Source organism: Anolis sagrei, chromosome X, assembly GCF_037176765.1.
Source record: "Anolis sagrei isolate rAnoSag1 chromosome X, rAnoSag1.mat, whole genome shotgun sequence".
NCBI lineage: Eukaryota > Metazoa > Chordata > Lepidosauria > Squamata > Dactyloidae > Anolis > Anolis sagrei.
This window is the reverse complement of record NC_090034.1, coordinates 2,144,991-2,163,665: the sequence shown is the minus strand read 5'-3', so window position 1 is coordinate 2,163,665 and position 18,675 is coordinate 2,144,991. Positions and strand designations below refer to the sequence as shown.

The 18,675-nt window shown below is 46.1% G+C and overlaps 1 protein-coding gene across 1 annotated transcript in view; it reads right to left on the bottom strand.

Moving 5' to 3' along the window:
- The window catches only part of LOC132780033 (forkhead box protein L3), a 29,238-nt gene extending 24,210 nt beyond the window's left edge, over positions 1-5,028 (bottom strand). Inside the window, exon 1 of the mRNA XM_067473158.1 lies at positions 4,836-5,028. Coding sequence (XP_067329259.1) covers positions 4,836-4,942 — 107 coding nt within the window. The 5' untranslated portion in view covers positions 4,943-5,028. The remainder of the gene's footprint in view (positions 1-4,835) is intronic.
- Positions 5,029-18,675: the final 13,647 nt, after the last annotated feature.

The following is an 18,675-nucleotide window of genomic DNA, read 5'->3' as shown; positions in this document are numbered from 1 at the left end:
CATCCAGCCTCTGCTTAAAAGCTTCCAAAGAAGGAGCCTCCACCACACTCTGGGGCAGAGAGTTCCACTGCTGAACAGCTCTCACAGTCAGGAAGTTCTTCCTCATGTTCAGGTGGAATCTCCTCTCTTGTAGTTTGAAGCCATTGCTCCATTGCGTCCTAGTCTCCAGGGAAGCAGAAAACAAGCTTGCTCCCTCCTCCTCCCTGTGGCTTCCTCTCACATATTTATACATGGCTATCATGTCTCCTCTCATTCTTCTCTTCTTCAGGCTAAACATGCCCAGTTCCCTAAGCCGCTCCTCATAGGGCTTGTTTGTGTGTTTGTGTCTTGTCTGTGCTTGTTAATTGTGTAACGGCATTGAAGGTTTGCCGTATAGGTCCTTAATACAGTTCCTCATGTTGTGGTGACCCCCAACCATAACATTATTTTCGTTGCTACTTCACAACTGTAATTTTGCTCCTGTTATGAATCGTAATGTAAATATCTGGAATGTGTCCAGAGGAGGGCGACTCAAATGATCAAGGGTCTGGAGAACAAGCCCTATGAGGAGCGGCTCAGGGAACTGGGCATGTTTAGCCTGAAGAAGAGAAGGCTGAGAGGAGATATGATAGCCATGTGTAAATATGTGAGAGGAAGCCACAGGGAGGAGGAGGGAGCAAGCTTCCTTTCTGCTTCCCTGGAGAGAGACTAGGACGCAATGGAACAATGGCTTCAAACTACAAGAGAGGAGATTCCATCTGAACATGAGGAAGAACTTCCTGACTGTGAGAGCCGTTCAGCAGTGGAACTCTCTGCCCCGGAGGGAGTGTGGTGGAGGCTCCTTCTTTGGAAGCTTTGAAACAGAGGCTGGATGGCCATCTGTCAGGGGTGCTTTGAATGCAACATTCCTGCTTCTTGGCAGAATGGGATTGGACTGGATGGTCCATGAGGTCTCTTCCAACTCTTTGATTCTATGATTCTATGATTCTATCTGATATCCAGGATGGATTTTCATTCACTGGACCAAATTTGGCCCAAATTTGAATACAGTTGGATTTGGGAGAGGTTTATTTTGTCATTTGGGAGTTGTAGTTGCTGGGATTTATAGTTCACCTACAATCAAAGAGCATTCTGAAATCCACCAGTGATGGAATTGAACTGAACTTGGCACACAGAACTCCCATGGTGAACAGAAAATACTAGAAGGGTTTGGTGGACATTGACCTTGAGTTTTGGAGTTGTAGTTCACCTACATCCAGAGAGCACTGTGGACTCCAACAATGATGGATCTGGACCAAACTTGGCATGGATATTCAATATGCCCAAATGTAAACACTGCTAGAGTTTGGGGGGAAATAAACCTTGACATTTGGGAGTTGTAGTTGCTGGGATTTATAGTTCACCTAGGAGTCCCCGGTGGCACAGTGGGTTAAACCCCTGTGCCGGCAGGACTGAAGACCAAGAGTTCGCAGGTTCGAATCCAGGGAGAGGCGGATGAGCTCCCTCTATCAGCTCCAGCTCCTCATGCGGGGACATGAGAGAAGCCTCCCACAAGGATGATAAAAAAAACATCAAATAATCCAGGCGTCCCCTGGGCAACGTCCTTGCAGACGGCCAATTCTCTCACAACAGGACATACCTGACACGACAAAAAAATAGTTCACCTACAATCAAAGAGCATTCTGAACCCCACTAACGATTGAATTGAACCACAGGGATCCCATGACCAACAAAAAGCACTAGAAGGGTTTGATGGACATTGACCTTGAGTTTTGGAGTTGTAGTTCACCTACATCCAGAGAGCACTGTGGACTCAAACAATGATGGATCTGGACCAGACTTGGCATGAATATTCAATATGCCCATATGTAAACACTGGTGGAGTTTGGGGGGGGGGGGGGGGAAATAGACTTTGACATTGGGAGTTGTAGTTGCTGGGATTTATAGTTCAACTACAATCAAAGAGCGTTCTGAACTTCACTAACGATGGAATTGAACTAAACTTGGCATATAGAACTCCCATGGCCAATAGAAAATACTGGAAGGGTTTGGTGGGCATTGACCTTGAGTTTGGGAGTTGTAGTTCACCTACATCCAGAGAGCATGGTGGACTCAAACAATGATAGATCTGGACCAACTTGGCAAGAATATTCCATAATCCCAAATGTGGACTCAAAACAATGATAGATCTGGACCAAACTTGGCATGGATACTCAATATTCCCAAATGAGAACACTGATGGAGTTTGGGAAAAATAGACCTTGACATTTGGGAGTTGTAGTTGCTGGGATTTATAGTTCACCTACAATCAAAGAGCATTCTGAACTCCACTAAGGATGGAATTGAACTAAACTTGGCAACAGAACTTTCTTGACCAACAGAAAATACTGGCTTTGGTGGGCATTGACCTTGAATTTTGGAGTTGTAGTTCACCTACATCCAGAGAGCACTGTGGACTCAAACAATGATCGATCTGGATCAAACTTGGTAGGAATATTCAATAAGCCCAAATGTGAACACTGGTGGAGTTTGGGGGGAAATAGACCTTGACATTTGGGAGTTGTCATTGCTGGGATGTATAGTTCACCTACAATCAAAAAGCATTCTGAACTCCTCTAACGTTGGAATTGAACTACACTTGGCACACAGAACTCCCATGGTGAACACAAAATACTAGAAGGATTTGGTGGACATTGACCTTGAGTTTGGGAGTTGTAGTTCACCTACATCCAGAGAGTCCTGTGGACTCAAAACAATGATAGATCTGGATTTATCATTCACCTACAATCAAAGGGCATTCTGAACTCCACTAACAAGGGAATTGAACCAAACTTGGCATACATAACTCCCTTGACCAACAGAAAATACTGGAAGGGTTTGGTGGGCATTAACCTTGAGTTTGGGAGTTGTAGTTCACCTACATCCAGAGAGTCCTGTGGACTCAAAACAATGATATATCTGGATCAAACTTGGCAAGAATATTCCATAATTCCAAATGTGGACTCACCTACTATGAAAGAGCATTCTGAACTCCACTATCTGGAAGGGTTTGGTGAGTACAAACTTGGCACAGATACTCAGTATGTCCAAATGTGAACACTGGTGGAGGTTTGGGAGAAATAGTCCTTGATATTTGGGAGTTGTAGTTGCTGGGATTTATCATTCACCTACAATCAAAGAGCATTCTGAACTCCACTAACAAGGGAATTGAACCAAACTTGGCATACATAACTCCCTTGACCAACAGAAAATACTGTAAGGGTTTGGCCAACATTGACCTTGAGTTTTGGAGTTGTAGTTCCCCTACATCCAGAGAGCACTGTGGACTCAAACAATGATCGATCTGGATCAAACTTGGCAAGAATATTCCATAATCCCAAATGTGGACTCAAAACAATGATTGATCTGGACCAAACTTGGCAGGAATATTCAATAATCCCAAATGTGAACAGCGGTGGAGTTTGGGGAAAATAGACCTTGACATTTGGGAGTTGTAGTTGCTGGGATTTATAGTTCACCTACAATCAAAGAGCATTCTGAACTCCACTAAGGATGGAATTGAACTAAACTTGGCATACAGAACTCAATTGATGAACAGAAAATACTGGAAGGCTTTAGTGGGCATTGACCTTGAGTTTTGGAGTTGTAGTTCCCCTACATCCAGAGAGCACTGTGGACTCAAACAATGATAGATCTGGATCAAACTTGGTAGGAATGTTCAATAATTCCAAATGTAACACTGGTGAAGTTTGGGGAAAATAGACCTTGACATTTGGGAGTTGACATTTGGGAGAATTTCTGGGTTGTTGTGAGTTTTCTGGACTGTATGGCTATGTTCCAGAAGCATTCTCTCCTGACATTTCACCTGCATCTATGGCAGGCATCCTCAGAAGTTGTGAGATCTGTTGGAAACTAGGAAAATGGGTTTACCTACAATCAAAGAGAACTCTGAAATCCACCAGTGATGGAATTGAACCAAACTTGGCATACAGAACTCCCTTGAGCAACAGAAAATGCTGGAAGGGTTTGGTGGACATTGACCTTGAGTTTGGGAGTTGTAGTTCACCTACATCCAGAGAATCCTGTGGACTCAAAACAATGATAGATCTGGATCAAACTTGGCAAAAATATTCCATAATCCCAAATGTGGACTCAGAACAATGATAGATCTGGACCAAACTTAGCACAGATACTCAGTATGTCCAAATGTGAACACTGGTGGAGTTTGGGAAAAATAGTCCTTGATATTTGGGAGTTGTCGTTGCTGGGATTTATAGTTCACGTACAATCAAAGAGCATTCTGAACTCCACTAACGATGGAATTGAACTAAACTTGGCACACAGAACTCCCTTGACCAACAGAAAATACTGGGTTTGGTGGGCATTGACCTTGAGTTTTGGAGTTGTAGTTCACCTACATCCAGAGAGCACTGTGGACTCAAGCAATGATAGATCTGGATCAAACTTGGCAAGAATATTCCATAATCCCAAAAATGGACTCAAAACAATGATAGATCTGGACCAAACTTGGCATGGATACTCAATATTCCCAAATGTGAACACTGGTGGAGTTTGGGAAAAATAATCCTTGACATTTGGGAGTTGTAGTTGCTGGGATTTATAGTTCACCTACAATCAAAGAGCACTCTGAACTCCACTAACAATGGAACTGAACTAAACTTGGCACACAGAACTCCCACGACCAACAGAATAAACAAAAATACTGTGCTTTCTTTCTGATGGTGTTTTGCGACCCCTCTGACAACCCCGCACGACCCTCCCAGAGGTCTCGACCCTCAAGTTGAGGAACTCTACCTTAGCAGAATAGACATAAAGTATATTACTCGTAGTAGTACCTGTATGCCGGTCTGGTGAACCGCTTCTCTTCATCGGAGCTGCAAGCCGGGTAGTCATCTCCATCATAATTGAAGCAGTTGTAAGGATACTGAGTGTTGTCAAACATCTTCCTGGTCTGTTTTGGTCTCCTGGAAAGAAGCAGATGGAGTGATGCTTGCTGGCTGTCTCACCGGTGGTTTCTTTCCTTCCTTCCTTCCTTGCTCCCTTCTTTCTTTCTTTCCTCCCTCCTTTCCCTCCTCTCCTGCTGTCTTTCTGCCTCCCACACGTGCTAGTAGGTATTTCCCCTCTTCTTCTCCTCCTTCTCCTTCTTCCCCAACAGCCCATCTCACCGAATATTCCCCGTGGAGGTGTTTTTCCATGCAATCACGCTCCCTTTCCTCCCCTCCCACTCGGCTCTGCTATTTGGGGAGGGGGTGGAGAGGGGGGGGAAGAGCCCAGCCACAAGCCAAGCGCTTGCAATGTGGGAAAGGTCTCTCCTGAACCTTTGAACTTGGGTGGGGAGAGCCAGTAGCAAGGAGCTGCGCCTCCCTGGGTGGTCCCGGCCCAGGAAGGAGCCTCCCAGCCTTCCTCCCCATCCTAGGATGCACAAACCAAGTGACACAAGGAAACAAGGCGAGGTTCAGAACCCACCCCGCAAGGCTCGTTTCTCATCGGTGGGGAAAGTGGGGGAAGTGGGCGTTTGGCCTCCCCGCTGATTTCGAAAAACGATACCAATCTATAGGTATTGCAAAACGAAAAGAAGGTGGTGCTCTCTTTGGAAGTCCCAAACCCAACATGCAAAAATCCTGGGATAGGAATGTGCTCTTTTGGAAGGAAGTCCCAAACCCAACTTGCAAAAATTCTGGGATAGGAATGTACCTTTTTGGAAGTCCCAAACCCAACTTTTTTTGGAAGTCGCAAACCCAACTTGCAAAAATCCGGGGTTTTTTTGGAAGTCCCGAACCCAACTTGCAAAAATCCTGGGATAGGAATGTACCTTTTTGGGAAGTCCCAAACCCAACTTGCAAAAATCCAGGGTTTTTTTGGAAGTCCCGAACCCAATTTGCAAAAATCCTGGGATATGAATGTACCTTTTTTTGGAAGGAAGTCCCAAACCCAACTTGCAAAAATCCGGGGTTTTTTTTGGAAGTCCCAAACCCAACTTGCAAAAATCCTGGGAGAGGAATGTACCTTTTTGGAAGTCCCAAACCCAACTTTTTTTGGAAGTCGCAAACACAACTTGCAAAAATCCTGGGATAGGAATGTGCTTTTTTGGAAGTCCCAAACACAACTTGCAGCAATCCTGGGATAGGAATGTACCTTTTTGGAAGTCCCAAACCCAATTTGAAACCAATCCTGGGATAGGAATGTACCTTTTTGGGAAGTCCCAAACCCAACTTGCAAAAATCCGGGTTTTTTTTGGAAGTCCCAAACACAACTTGCAACAATCCTGGGATAGGAATGTACCTTTTTGGAAGTCCCAAACCCAACTTGCAACCAATCCTGGGATAGGAATGTGCCTTTTTGGGAAGTCTCAAACCCAACTTGCAAAAATCCTGGGACAGGAATGTACCTTTTTTTGGAAGTCCCAAACCCAACTTGCAAAAATCCTGGGATAGGAATGTGCCTTTTTGGGAAGTCTCAAACCCAACTTGCAAAAATCCTGGGATAGGAATGTACCTTTTTTTGGAAGTCCCAAACCCAACTTGCAAAAATCCTGGGATAGGAATGTACCTTTTTTTGGAAGTCCCAAACCCAACTTGCAAAAATCCTGGGATAGGAATGTACCTTTTTTTGGAAGTCCCAAACCCAACTTGCAAAAATCCTGGGATAGGAATGTACCTTTTTTTGGAAGTCCCAAACCCAACTTGCAAAAATCCTGGGATAGGAATGTACCTTTTTTTGGAAGTCCCAAACCCAACTTGCAAAAATCCTGGGATAGGAATGTACCTTTTTTTGGAAGTCCCAAACCCAACTTGCAAAAATCCTGGGATAGGAATGTACCTTTTTGGAAGGAAGTCCCAAACCCAACTTGCAAAAATCCTGGGATAGGAATGTTCCTTTTTGGAAGTCCCAAACCCAACTTGCAAAAATGCTGGGCTAGGAATGTACCTTTTTGGAAGTCCCAAACCCAACTTGCAAAACTCCTGGGAGAGGAATGTACCTTTTTTGGAAGTCCCGAACCCAACTTGCACAACTCCTGGGAGAGGAATGTACCTTTTTTGGAAGTCCCAAACCCAACTTGCAAACATCCTGGGATAAGAATGTACCTTTTTGGAAGGAAGTCCCAAACCCAACTTGTAAAAATCCTGGGATAGGAATGTGCTTTTTTTGGAAGTCCCAAACCCAGCTTGCAAAAATCCTGGGATAGGAATGTACCTTTTTGGAAGTCCCGAACCCAACTTGCAAAAATCCTGGGATAGGAATGTACCTTTTTGGAACTCCCAAACCCAACTTTTTTTGGAAGTCGCAAACCCAACTTGCAAAACTTCTGGGATAAGAATATACCTTTTTGGAAGTCCCGAACCCAACTTGCAAAAATCCTGGGATAGAAATGGGCTTTCTTTGGAAGTCCCGAACCCAACTTGCAAAAATCCTGGGATAGGAATGTACCTTTTTGGAAGTCCCAAACCCAACTTTTTTTGGAAGTCGCAAACCCAACTTGCAAAAATCCTGGGATAGGAATGTATCTTTTTGGAAGTCCCAAACCCAACTTGCAAAAATCCTGGGATAGGAATGTGCTTTTTTGGAAGTCCCGAACCCAACTTGCAAAAATCCTGGGATAGGAATGTACCTTTTTGGAAGTCCCAAACCCAACTTTTTTTGGAAGTCGCAAACCCAACTTGCAAAACTCCTGGGATAGGAATGTATCTTTTTGGAAGTCCCGAACCCAACTTGCAAAAATCCTGGGATAGGAATGTGCTTTTTTGGAAGTCCCAAACCCAACTTGCAAAAATCCTGGGATAGGAATGTACCTTTTTGGAAGTCCCAAACCCAACTTTTTTTGGAAGTCGCAAACCCAACTTGCAAAACTCCTGGGATAAGAATGTACCTTTTTGGAAGTCCCGAACCCAACTTGCAAAAATCCTGGGATAGGAATGTACCTTTTTGGGAAGTCCCAAACCCAACTTGCAAAAATCCTGGGATAGGAATATACCTTTTTGGAAGTCCGAAACCCAACTTGCAAAAATCCTGGAATAGGAATGTACCTATTTTGGAAGGAAGTCCCAAACCCAACTTGCAAAATCCTGGGATAGGAATGTACCTTTTTGGAAGTCCCGAACCCAACTTGCAAAACTCCTGGAAAATGAATGTACCTTTTTGGAAGTCCCAAACCCAACTTGCAACCAATCCTGGGATTTGCAACCAAGCACCCCGTGGATAGGGAAAAAAAGTAAATGGGATTTCTGGGACCAAAATGAGAACTGAAAAGAGAAAAAAAAGGTGGTGCATTCAAAGAGAGAGAGAGAGAGAGGGAAGAAGAGAAAGGTTGGAGGGACTGCTGTCAAGGAGGGAAGGAAAAGGAAAATAGCTGTAGGCGCTGAGGAGAGAGAACTCCTTGTGTGGGCTTTGATCTGGCGGATGAATTAGGCTAATAACGCTGCTCGGCGTTGGCATTGAATCCTTGTAGCAGTTGGATCCTCCTGCCCCCACTTTCCCCCCCTCTCGCTACTCAGTGCTTTGGAGTGGCTTCCAATAAGTGGGGTAAAACTCAAGGCAGATCAGTCAACACTTTCATGATGGGCATGCCAGGGGAGCGGAGGAGAAGGCAGCTCCTTGAGAGGCGTGCACGCGCAACATCAGCACAATTAGATGATTTGAAGACAAGCCATCCTTCCCCTCCCCCCAAAGAAATGGGCTCATGGGGTCTATGGGGCCTATTTCCAAGCTCCCCTTCCTGGGCAAGGTTCCACAGCAACCACGAGCAAACTTCGGCCCTCCAGGTGTTTTGGACTTCAACTCTCACAATTCCTAACAGCCAGTGGGAGTTGAAGTCCAAAACACCTTGTTGTTGTTTATTCGTTCAGTTGCTTCCAGCTCTTCATGACCTCCTGGACCATCCCACGCTAGAGCTCCCTGTCGGCCGTCACCACTCCCAGGGGCTCCTTCAAAGTCAAGCCAGTCCCTTCAAGGATCCCATCCACCCACCTTGCCCTTGGTTGGCCCCTCTTCCTTTTTCCTTCCATTTTCCCCAGCATCATTGTCTTCTCTAGGCTTTGCTGTCTCCTCATGATGTGGCCAAAGGACTTAATCTTTGCCTCTTATATCCTTCCCTCTGGTGAGTCACCACTGAGAAGGCCCTGTCTCTCGTCCCTGCCAAACATACTTGTGATGCAGTGGGACTGAGAGCAGGGCCTCCCCAGAGGATCTTAACACCCTAGCTGGTTCATAGGAGGAGATGCGTTCAGACAGGTAAGTTGGGCCAGAACCATTTAGGCTAAAGCCAGCACTTTGAATTGTGCCCGGTAGCAAACCAGCACCCAGTGGAGCTGGCACAACAGAGGAGTTGTATGCTCCCTGAGAACCTCCCTGAGAGTTGTGTTGGGTCGCGTTTCTATTAAAATGTCCACGTGCGCATTCGTCATCTGTCACAGGAGTGCCCGTTTGGCTGCCCTGAGTAGTGCATGCTAGCGTATGCCACTTCTGTTAGTAACCTGGCTGCTGACAGTTGGACCATTTGAAGCTTCTAGGCAGTCTTCAAAGGCAACCCCACATAGCGAGCAGTACAGTAGTCTATACGGGATGTAACCAGAGCGTGGACTACCGTGGCCAAGTCAGACCTCCCAAGGTATGGGCGCAGCTGGCGCGCAAGTTTTAAGTGTACAAATGCTCCCCTGGTCACCGCCAAGACCTGAGGTTCCAGGCTCAGCAATGAATCCAGGATCACTCCCAAGCTGCAAACCTGCGTCTTCAGGGGGAGTGCGACCCCTTCCATCCAACACAGGCTGTAACCCTATGCCTTGTTCGGCCTTACGACTGACCAGGAGGACCTCTGTCTTGTCTGGATTAAATTTCAATTTGTTCGCCCTCATCCAGACCGTCACAGCAGCCAAGCACCGGTTCAGGACCTGAACAGCCTCCATAGGTGATATTGTTTCTAGCGCCCACTTTTGGCTTGATATTAAAGCAGTACTTCTTGTAGGTCAGAGCACGGTCCAGAGTGACTCCCATGTATGTGGGTGTGCTGCAATGCTCCCTGGCCAAAGTGGTCCCTGGTAAAAAAAAAAAAAAAGGGTTGGGACCCACTGCTTTAGATTATGGACTGTTGATAGAATCATAGAATCATAGAATCCTAGAGTTGGAAGAGACCTCATGGGCCATCCAGTCCAACCCCATTCTGCCAAGAAGCAGGAATATTGCATTCAAATCGCCCCTGACAGATGGCCATCCAGCCTCTGCTTAAAAGCTTCCAAAGAAGGAGCCTCCACCACACTCCGGGGCAGAGAGTTCCACTGCTGAACGGCTCTCACAGTCAGGAAGTTCTTCCTCATGTTCAGATGGAATCTCCTCTCTTGTAGTTTGAAGCCATTGTTCCATTGCGTCCTCGTCTCCAGGGAAGCAGAAAGGAAGCTTGCTCCCTCCTCCTCCCTGTGGCTTCTTCTCACATATTTCTACATGGCTATCATATCTCTTCTCAGCCTTCTCTTCTTCAGGCTAAACATGCCCAGCTCCTGAAGCCGCTCCTCATAGGACTTGTTCTCCAGACCCATGATCATTTGAGTCGCCCTCCTCTGGACACATTCCAGCTTGTCATGAGAAAGATGCCCTGTGTTATCTGCACAGAGAAACTACTTCAAATCCTATCTGTAACTGGATTGATATGCAATGTACCTCTATGTACCTCAATGCTGAATACTTACTTACATAGGTGATCCCTTGTAGTCCGAGGATGATGGTCCTCCAAGTGTAGTATCCTGGGGGTGGGTCCGTGGGTGACTGTGGAGCCCTTTTCTTGACCAGCATGTTCTCCTGCAATGGTTTCCAGGTGAAAGGCGGTCCTGGTCGGGGTTGGCTTGATGCGCCTTCCTCTTGGCACATTTCTTTTGCCCTCCATTTGTGTCTCTTCAAATTCTACAGCACTGCTGGTCACAGCTGACCTCCAACTGGAGCGTATGCTGAATACATGAAGTTTGTGAGTAAACCAACTATGTCAATTTTAAACAAGTCTGCTTATTTTTGTCTCTTGTGAGCATGATTTAAAGGCAAATATATTTTAAGGGAGAATAGGTGTTTTGGGGCAACTAAATAGAACACTTCTGAAACTCTGCGTTTTTGTGCACTGGCATATGTTTGTCCCTAACAGTTCAAAGAGATATTTAATATATGAATTTAATAGTTGAGAAACCGGATTGCCTTGCATGAATGCCAGTTTCCCAAAAGGTAATGACTCTTAAGGTCATGCTTTTTGGCAAGAGGTCATGGCATCATTTTTCAAAAGGTTATGACTTCTAACAAGGTCACACCTCTCCAAAGATCATAAAATTTCCAACAGGTGATGGAGATTTCAATTTTCCAAAAAGATGGCAACAGAAAAGACATCTATTCCCTAATTTGTTCTAAATGGATGTCAACACTGGGCCTTATTTGGGGACATTCGGAATGCCAATGTTCTGGATTTCCTAAAACAAACTGTTCTGGCACGGCTGTGCCAGGGGTTTGAATTCCCTTTTTCTTTCTTTGCTTGTTTGCATGAATTCCTGTAGGCTATGCACTTTGCAATTTGGTAGCTTCTTCCAGGTTGCAGTTATAGGGCCAGCAACCTGTCAATCATTGTTGCAGCCTTTAGAGCCGCCCCTTTCCCCAGGGTTTTGGAGGGAAAAGGGACCTTTAGCTCAGTTATCACGGCGAAGCCTTTCCAACAAGATGTGTGAGATTCTCCCACCTGTAGAAAGCTTCATTTCTCACAAACTTCGGGGGAAAGCAGTTCCACAGCTTTACTAAGAAATACAGCCAGCTTTGCTGGAAGGTAAAGGATACCAGCTGGAAAATCTACAAAATCTTGGCTGGTAAAGTCTACTTGGGTTACCCATAAAGCAAACTGGAACCTAGGGCCCCACGCCAGCCTAAGAACAGATTCCCCAGGGAAGGGTCAAGGATTTCCTTGATAGAAGAAAGATACCGTTCTTGAAGCAAGTTGCCTGTCCCTTGTGGGCAGATTAAGAAAGCTACCAGTTTTCCAGAGTTTTAAAATATTTGATTGATTTGTTGAAGATTTAAGCATTAATTGTGCTGCTACGGCTGTACCAGGAGCTCCAGCTTTATTTTCTTTCTGTTATCTGTTTTGCAGTCATAGGGCAGGCCTCCTGTCCATCATAATTAAGCTTTGGTTCCGCCCCTTGTTCAGGGCTCTGGGAGGGAAAGGAGCCATTTTTGGGCAGTCTCACACAAGGAAGCTAAACTATAGGACGTAGACCAGCTTGTCCCGTAGAAAAGCTTCTTTTCTCAATAGCATCCAGGGAAACAGAAACAGAAATTCCAGGGAAAAGGTCCCAAGGCTCTGGCTGAGAGCTCACAGCCTCTCAGCCTCACAGCAATCAGAGGGAAAACAGCCCTGAAGTTCTCAAAGAATTCTCTGAGGAAGGACAGCACTACAGATCCACTGAACTCCAGCTGAAATATCTTCAAGCCTCGGCTGGTAGGTCTACTCAATACCCAGACGCATTTGGAATCGGTAGTAGGACCCACACCGATGAGGCATAGATAGAAAGCAGCCTGGGAGAGGTTAAATAGGGTTTTTCCTACAGAGAAGGTTCAGTTAATCAAAGTCAGGTACCAGTCCATTGAGGACTAGACTAAGAAAGCCTTGAAGGGTTGTTTGAACCGTTGAAGATTTGTTGTTTGTTCCATAATAAAGACTTTGTTGTATCATTAAAGACTCTAAAGACCATCACTTCAGAAAAATCCCTGAGAACCTCTCTTTGAGGCGCCCCTGGCTTCCTGCTGGGCTTAAAGTATACGTCCTATAGAAAAGTACAGTTGTTACAGGCCCAGCGCGCGACAGAACATTAATAAAGAACCTTGTTAAACTTTCTAAGCTTCTAAAGACTTTGTATAGGGAAATCCATAGGGCCTCTCAGCCAAGGTACCCCAGGCATCCCGCTGGGCATATAGAGAGAATGTCCTGTTAATAGACAATTGCTACAGGCCCAGGGTGTGACAGCAAACAAACAATCGAGAGTCGTCTCCTTCTGACGCCCACAGTGAGCAAATAGAACCCAACAATGGCTTCTCTTGCCAACCTGCAAATTGAAACTGAATCCAGATAAGACAGAGGCACTCCTGGTCAGTCGCAAGGCCGAACAGGGCATAGGGTTACAGCCTGTGTTAGACGGGGTCACACTCCCCCTGAAGACGCAGGTTCGCAGCTTGGGTGTGATCCTGGACTCTTCGCTAAGCTTGGAACCCCAAGTTTCGGCGGTGTCCAGGGGAGCATTTGCACAACTCAAACTTGTGCGCCAGTTGCGCCCGTACCTTGGGAAGTCTGACTTGGCCACGGTAGTCCACGCTCTGGTTACATCCCGGATTGATTACTGCAACGCGCTCTACGTGGGGTTGCCCTTGAAGACTGCCCAGAAGCTTCAGATGGTCCAGCGTTAGGCGGCCAGGTTGCTAACGGGAGTGGCACTCAGGGAGCATACCACTCCTCTGTTGAGCCAGCTCCACTGGCTGCCAATCCGCTACTGGGCACAATTCAAGGTGCTGGCTTTAGCCTATAAAGCCCTAAACGGTTCTGGCCCTACTTACCTCTCCGAACGCATCTCCACCTATGAACCGACTAGGACATTAAGATCGTCTGGGGAGGCCCTGCTCTCGATCCCGCCTGCGTCACAGGCGCGCTTGGCGGGGACGAGAGACAGGGCCTTCTCAGTGGTGGCCCCTCGGCTATGGAATGCCCTACCGGCAGACATCAGGCAGGCACCTTCACTGCTGACGTTTCGGAGAATGGTTAAGACCTGGCTTTATGAACAAGCGTTTGGTTAAGCAGTGCAACCAATCATAGGAAGACGGCAAATGGAACATAGGAATGGCACAAGGATTACGAGAACGGATCTGATTTCAACTGAGGCGTTATGTTATGTTATGTCTGTTTTGTTGATCTGTCTTGTTGATTGTTAACTGTTGTGGATTGATGCTGTTGATCCTGTTTGTTGCATTGTTATGTTTTAATTGCACTGACACTGTTTGATAATTGTACCATGTAAACCGCATTGAGTCGCCTGTCAAGGGCTGAAAAATGTGGTATAGAAATAAAGCAAATAAATAAATAAATAAATAAATGCCTTTAATGCATCATTTTAAGGCCTTCTGTGCCACGTTTCATCCCTGACTGAATATTTATGTCTGGCTTATAAATCCCACCCAAAGAATGTTTACAGAAGGGATACCCAAAGACCTTTAACTACGCAGTAGCGACATTAACAGGTGTCAACGTTACTACAGGAAAGTAATAGGAACCATGATTTTGCCTCAGCATCTGCTTTGCCACCGTAATTTCACTGGAACCACGGTAATTCATTTGTGATGTTATCATAAAATCATACTTTTACTGGGCTATTTTTTCTCCTATGCTGCATATTTCCAGAATGCAAAGTTGTAAACTCTTGGATTTGGGAGATTAAGCAGGCAATTAAAATGTCGTGTAAGATTTGCTCTTCGTAAAAGGGAAAAAAAAGGCCACGCAACCCAGAATAAAAGGATGTTTTCCAAAGATATTTTTATGACTTACTTTAAAAATAAATAAAAAGGCACCTGCAGTGAATCACAATCATGATCCCAGGAGACTATTTTGCATTTTGCTTCTTCTTTTGTGTGTCTCTGTGTGTGCAAAGGATTCAATAATTGTTAAGAAAAGTTACTTTTTGATTCCTTCAAGATAAATTATGAATGTGTGATGCAGTGCAGAAAACAAGGATTGGGGAACATAGAATCATAGAATCAAAGAGTTGGAAGAGACCTCCTGGGCCATCCAGTCCAAACCCATCCTGCCAAGAAGCAGGAATATTGCATTCAAATCACCCCTGACAGATGGCCATCCAGCCTCTGCTTAAAAACTTCCAAAGAAGGAGCCTCGACCACACTCCAGGGCAGAGAGTTCCACCGCTGAACGGCTCTCACACTCAGGAAGTTCTTCCTCATGTTCAGATGGAATCTCCTTTCTTGTGTTGTTGTTCATTTGTTCAGTCGTCTCCGACTCCTCGTAACCTCATGGACCAACCCATGCCAGAGCTCCCTCTCGGCCGTGACCACCCCCAGCTCCTTCAAGGTCATTCCAGTCACTTCAAGGATGCCATCCATCCGTCTTGCCCTTGTTCGGCCCCTCTTCCTTTTGCCTTCCACTTTCCCCAGCATCATTCCCTTCTCTAGGCTTTGCTGTCTCCTCATGATGTGGCATTCAAAGGACTTCCGCTTTCCCTCTAGTCTCCTTCCCTCCAGTGAACAGCCGGGCTTTATTTCCTGGAGGATGGACTGGTTGGATCTTCTCGCAGTCCAAGGCACTCTCAGCACTTTCCTCCAGCACCACAGCTCAAAAGCATCTCTCTTCCTTCGCTCAGCCTTCCCGAAGGTCCAGCTCTCACATCCGTAGGTGACTACAGGGAAGACCATGGCTTTGACTAGGCAATGGATCTTGGTTGCCAGTCTGATGTCTCTGCTCTTCACGATTTTATCGAGACTGGACATTGCTCTCCTCCCAAGAAGGAAGCGTCTTCTGATTTCCTGGCCACAGTCTGCGTCTGCACTCATATTTGCGCCTAGAAATACAAACCCTGTCACGGCGCCCACGTTTTCTCCCTCTATTTTCCAGTTGTCAATCATTCTTGTTGCCATAATCTTGGTTTTTTTGATGTTTAGCTTTCTTGTAGTTTGATATATATCCTTCTTGTGACTATACCGTCCTGGGCCTGGAGTGCAACATTATTCTTTATGAAGCAGAGAGTGTTTGAGGACCGGGACATCCATAGGGAGACCAAGGTTTATAAAGCCATTCCCCTCCCAACCCTGCTCTATGCCTGCAAAACGTGGACTGTCTACAGATGTCACACCCAACTCCTGGAATGATTCCATCAGCGCTGCCTCCGGAAAATCCTGCAAATCTCTTGGGAAGTCAGGTGAACAAATGGCCATTTCATTACCAAGGTGCTTGTTTATAAAGCTATTGTCCTCCCAACCCTCATATACACCTGCGAGATGTGGACTGTCTACAGACGTCACATGCAACTCCATCAGCGTTGCCTTTGAAAAATCCTGCAAATCTCTTGGGAAGACAGGCGGACAAATGGCCATTTCATTAGCAAATGTTGACGATTTCCGCTCTCTCGGCAGCCACCTTTCCACAAAAGTCAACATTGACACTGAAATACAACACCGACTGAGCTCTGCAAGTGCAGCATTCTTCTAAATGAAGCAGAGAGTGTTTAAGGACCGGGACATCCATAGGGAGACCAAGGGACTTGTTTATAAAGCTATTGTCCTCCCAACCCTGCTCTATGCCTGCGAAACGTGGACTGTCTACAGATGTCACACCCAACTCCTGGAACAATTCCATCAGCAATACTTTGGAAAATCCTGCAAATCTCTTGGGAAGACAAGTGGACAAACATCAGCATGCTGGATGGAAATCATCTATCAGACAGATGGCAACCTATTTAACCTCAGCAGACTGAAGGCCAAAGCCAAGGTTACAACAACATCTGTTATAGAACTCCAATATGCTGATGACAACGTCATCTGTGTGCATTCAGAAGAAGACCTACAAGCTACTCTAAACACCTTCGCAGAAGCATACGAGCAGCTTGGCCTGTCATTAAATATCGAGAAATCCAAAGTGCTCTAATCAGCAGTCATTTGCCATTCCCTCTCCAATGCCAGAGATACAGCTTAATGGTGAAACATTAGAAAATGTTGACCATTTCCGCTCCCTTGGCAGACACCTCTCCACCAAAGTCAACATTGACACTGAAATACAACACCGCCTCAGCTCTGCGAGTGCAGCATTTTCCCGAATGAAGCAGAGAGTGTTTGAGGACCGGGACATCCGTAGGGATACCAAGGTGCTTGTTTAGAAAGCTATTGTCCTCCCAACCCTGCTCTACGCCTGTGAGACGTGGACTGTCTACAGACGTCACATGCAACTCCTGGAATGATTCCATCAGCGCTGCCCCCGGAAAATCCTGCAAATAACTAGGGAAGACAAGCGGACAAACGTCAGCATGCTGGAAGAAGCAAAGACCACCAGCATTGAAGTGATGGTCCTCCAACATCAACTCTGCTGGGCCAGCCACATTGTCCGGATGCTCGACCACCGTCTCCCAAAGCAGTTGCTCTACTCTGAACTCAAGAAAGGAAAACAAAATGTTGGTAGGCAAGAAAAGAGATTGAAAAATGGGCTCAAAGCCAACCTTAAAAGCTCTGGCATAGACACTGAGAACTGGGAAGCCCTGGCCCTTGAGCGCTCCAGCTGGAGGTCAGCTGTGACCAGCAGTGCTGCAGAATTTGAAGAGGCACGAATGGAGGGCGAAAGAGAGAAACGTGCCAAGAGGAAGGTGAGTCAAGCCAACCCTGACCAGGACCACCTTCCATCTGGAAACCAATGCCCTCACTGCGGGAGAAAATGCAGGTCAAGAATAGGACTCCACAGCCACATACGAACCCACCAGGACACCAAGGCTAAAGTAAGTAACATGGCTACATGTGAGAGGAAGTCACAGGGATGTGGAAGCAAGCTCATTTTCTGCTTCCCTGGAGACTAGGACACGGAATAATGGCTTCAAACTACAAGAAAGGAGATTCACCTGAACATGAGGAAGAACTTCCTGACTGTGAGAGCCGTTCAGCAGTGGAACTCTCTGCCCCGGAGTGTGGTGGAGGCTCCTTCTTTGGAAGCTTTTAAACAGGGGCTGGATGGCCATCTGTCAGGGGTGATTTGAATGCAATATTCCTGCTTCTTGGCAGAATGGGGTTGGACTGGATGATGGCCCAGGAGGTCTCTCCCAACTCTTTGATTCTAGGATTCTATGATTCAAGAGGAAAAAGGTGTTCTAAGGTGGAGGGCTGGCTTTTCCCTCTGGCCTTAGCTATTCCCATGGTCTCCACAGAATTGTTTAGCTGCTCAAAGAGTTGTTTGGATAGAGGCAAATATTTATGCTCCGTCTTAAACACGAAATGGGGCCAAGGAACGTGTTCCAGATGTTCACCACCTCCCTTTGTGCCCCGAATGGCAGTGAAGGAGGACTCACTGGAATGGAGACAGAAAGGACGAATTCGAAAGTAAAGAGAACAGCAGTTGTGATGCCAAAGAATCCTAGAATCCTAGAGTTGGAGGAGACCTCATGGGCCATCCAGTCCAACCCCATTTTGCCAAGAAGCAGAAAAATTGCATTCAAAACACACCTAACATATCATAGAATCATAGAATCAAAGAGTTGGAAGAGACCTCATGGGCCATCCAGTCCAACCCCATTCTGCCAAGAAGCAGGAATGTTGCATTCAAATCACCCCTGACAGATGGCCATCTGTTTAAAAGCTTCCAAAGAAGGAGCCTCCACCACACTCCAGGGCAGAGAGTTCCACTGCTGAACAGCTCTCACAGTCAGGAAGTTCTTCCTCATGTTCAGGTGGAATCTCCTTGCTTTCCTGTTGTTTAGAGCCATGGTTCCATTGCGTCCTAGTCTCTCTCCAGGGAAGCAGAAAACAAGCTTGCTCCCTCCTCCCCCCTGTGGCTTCCTCTCACATATTTATACACGGCTATCACATCTCCTCTCAGCCTTCTCTTCTTCAGGCTAAACATGCCCAGCTCCTTAAGCCGCTCCTCATAGGCCTCACATCTTGATACATGGTGTGATGATATGTACATTTTTATTC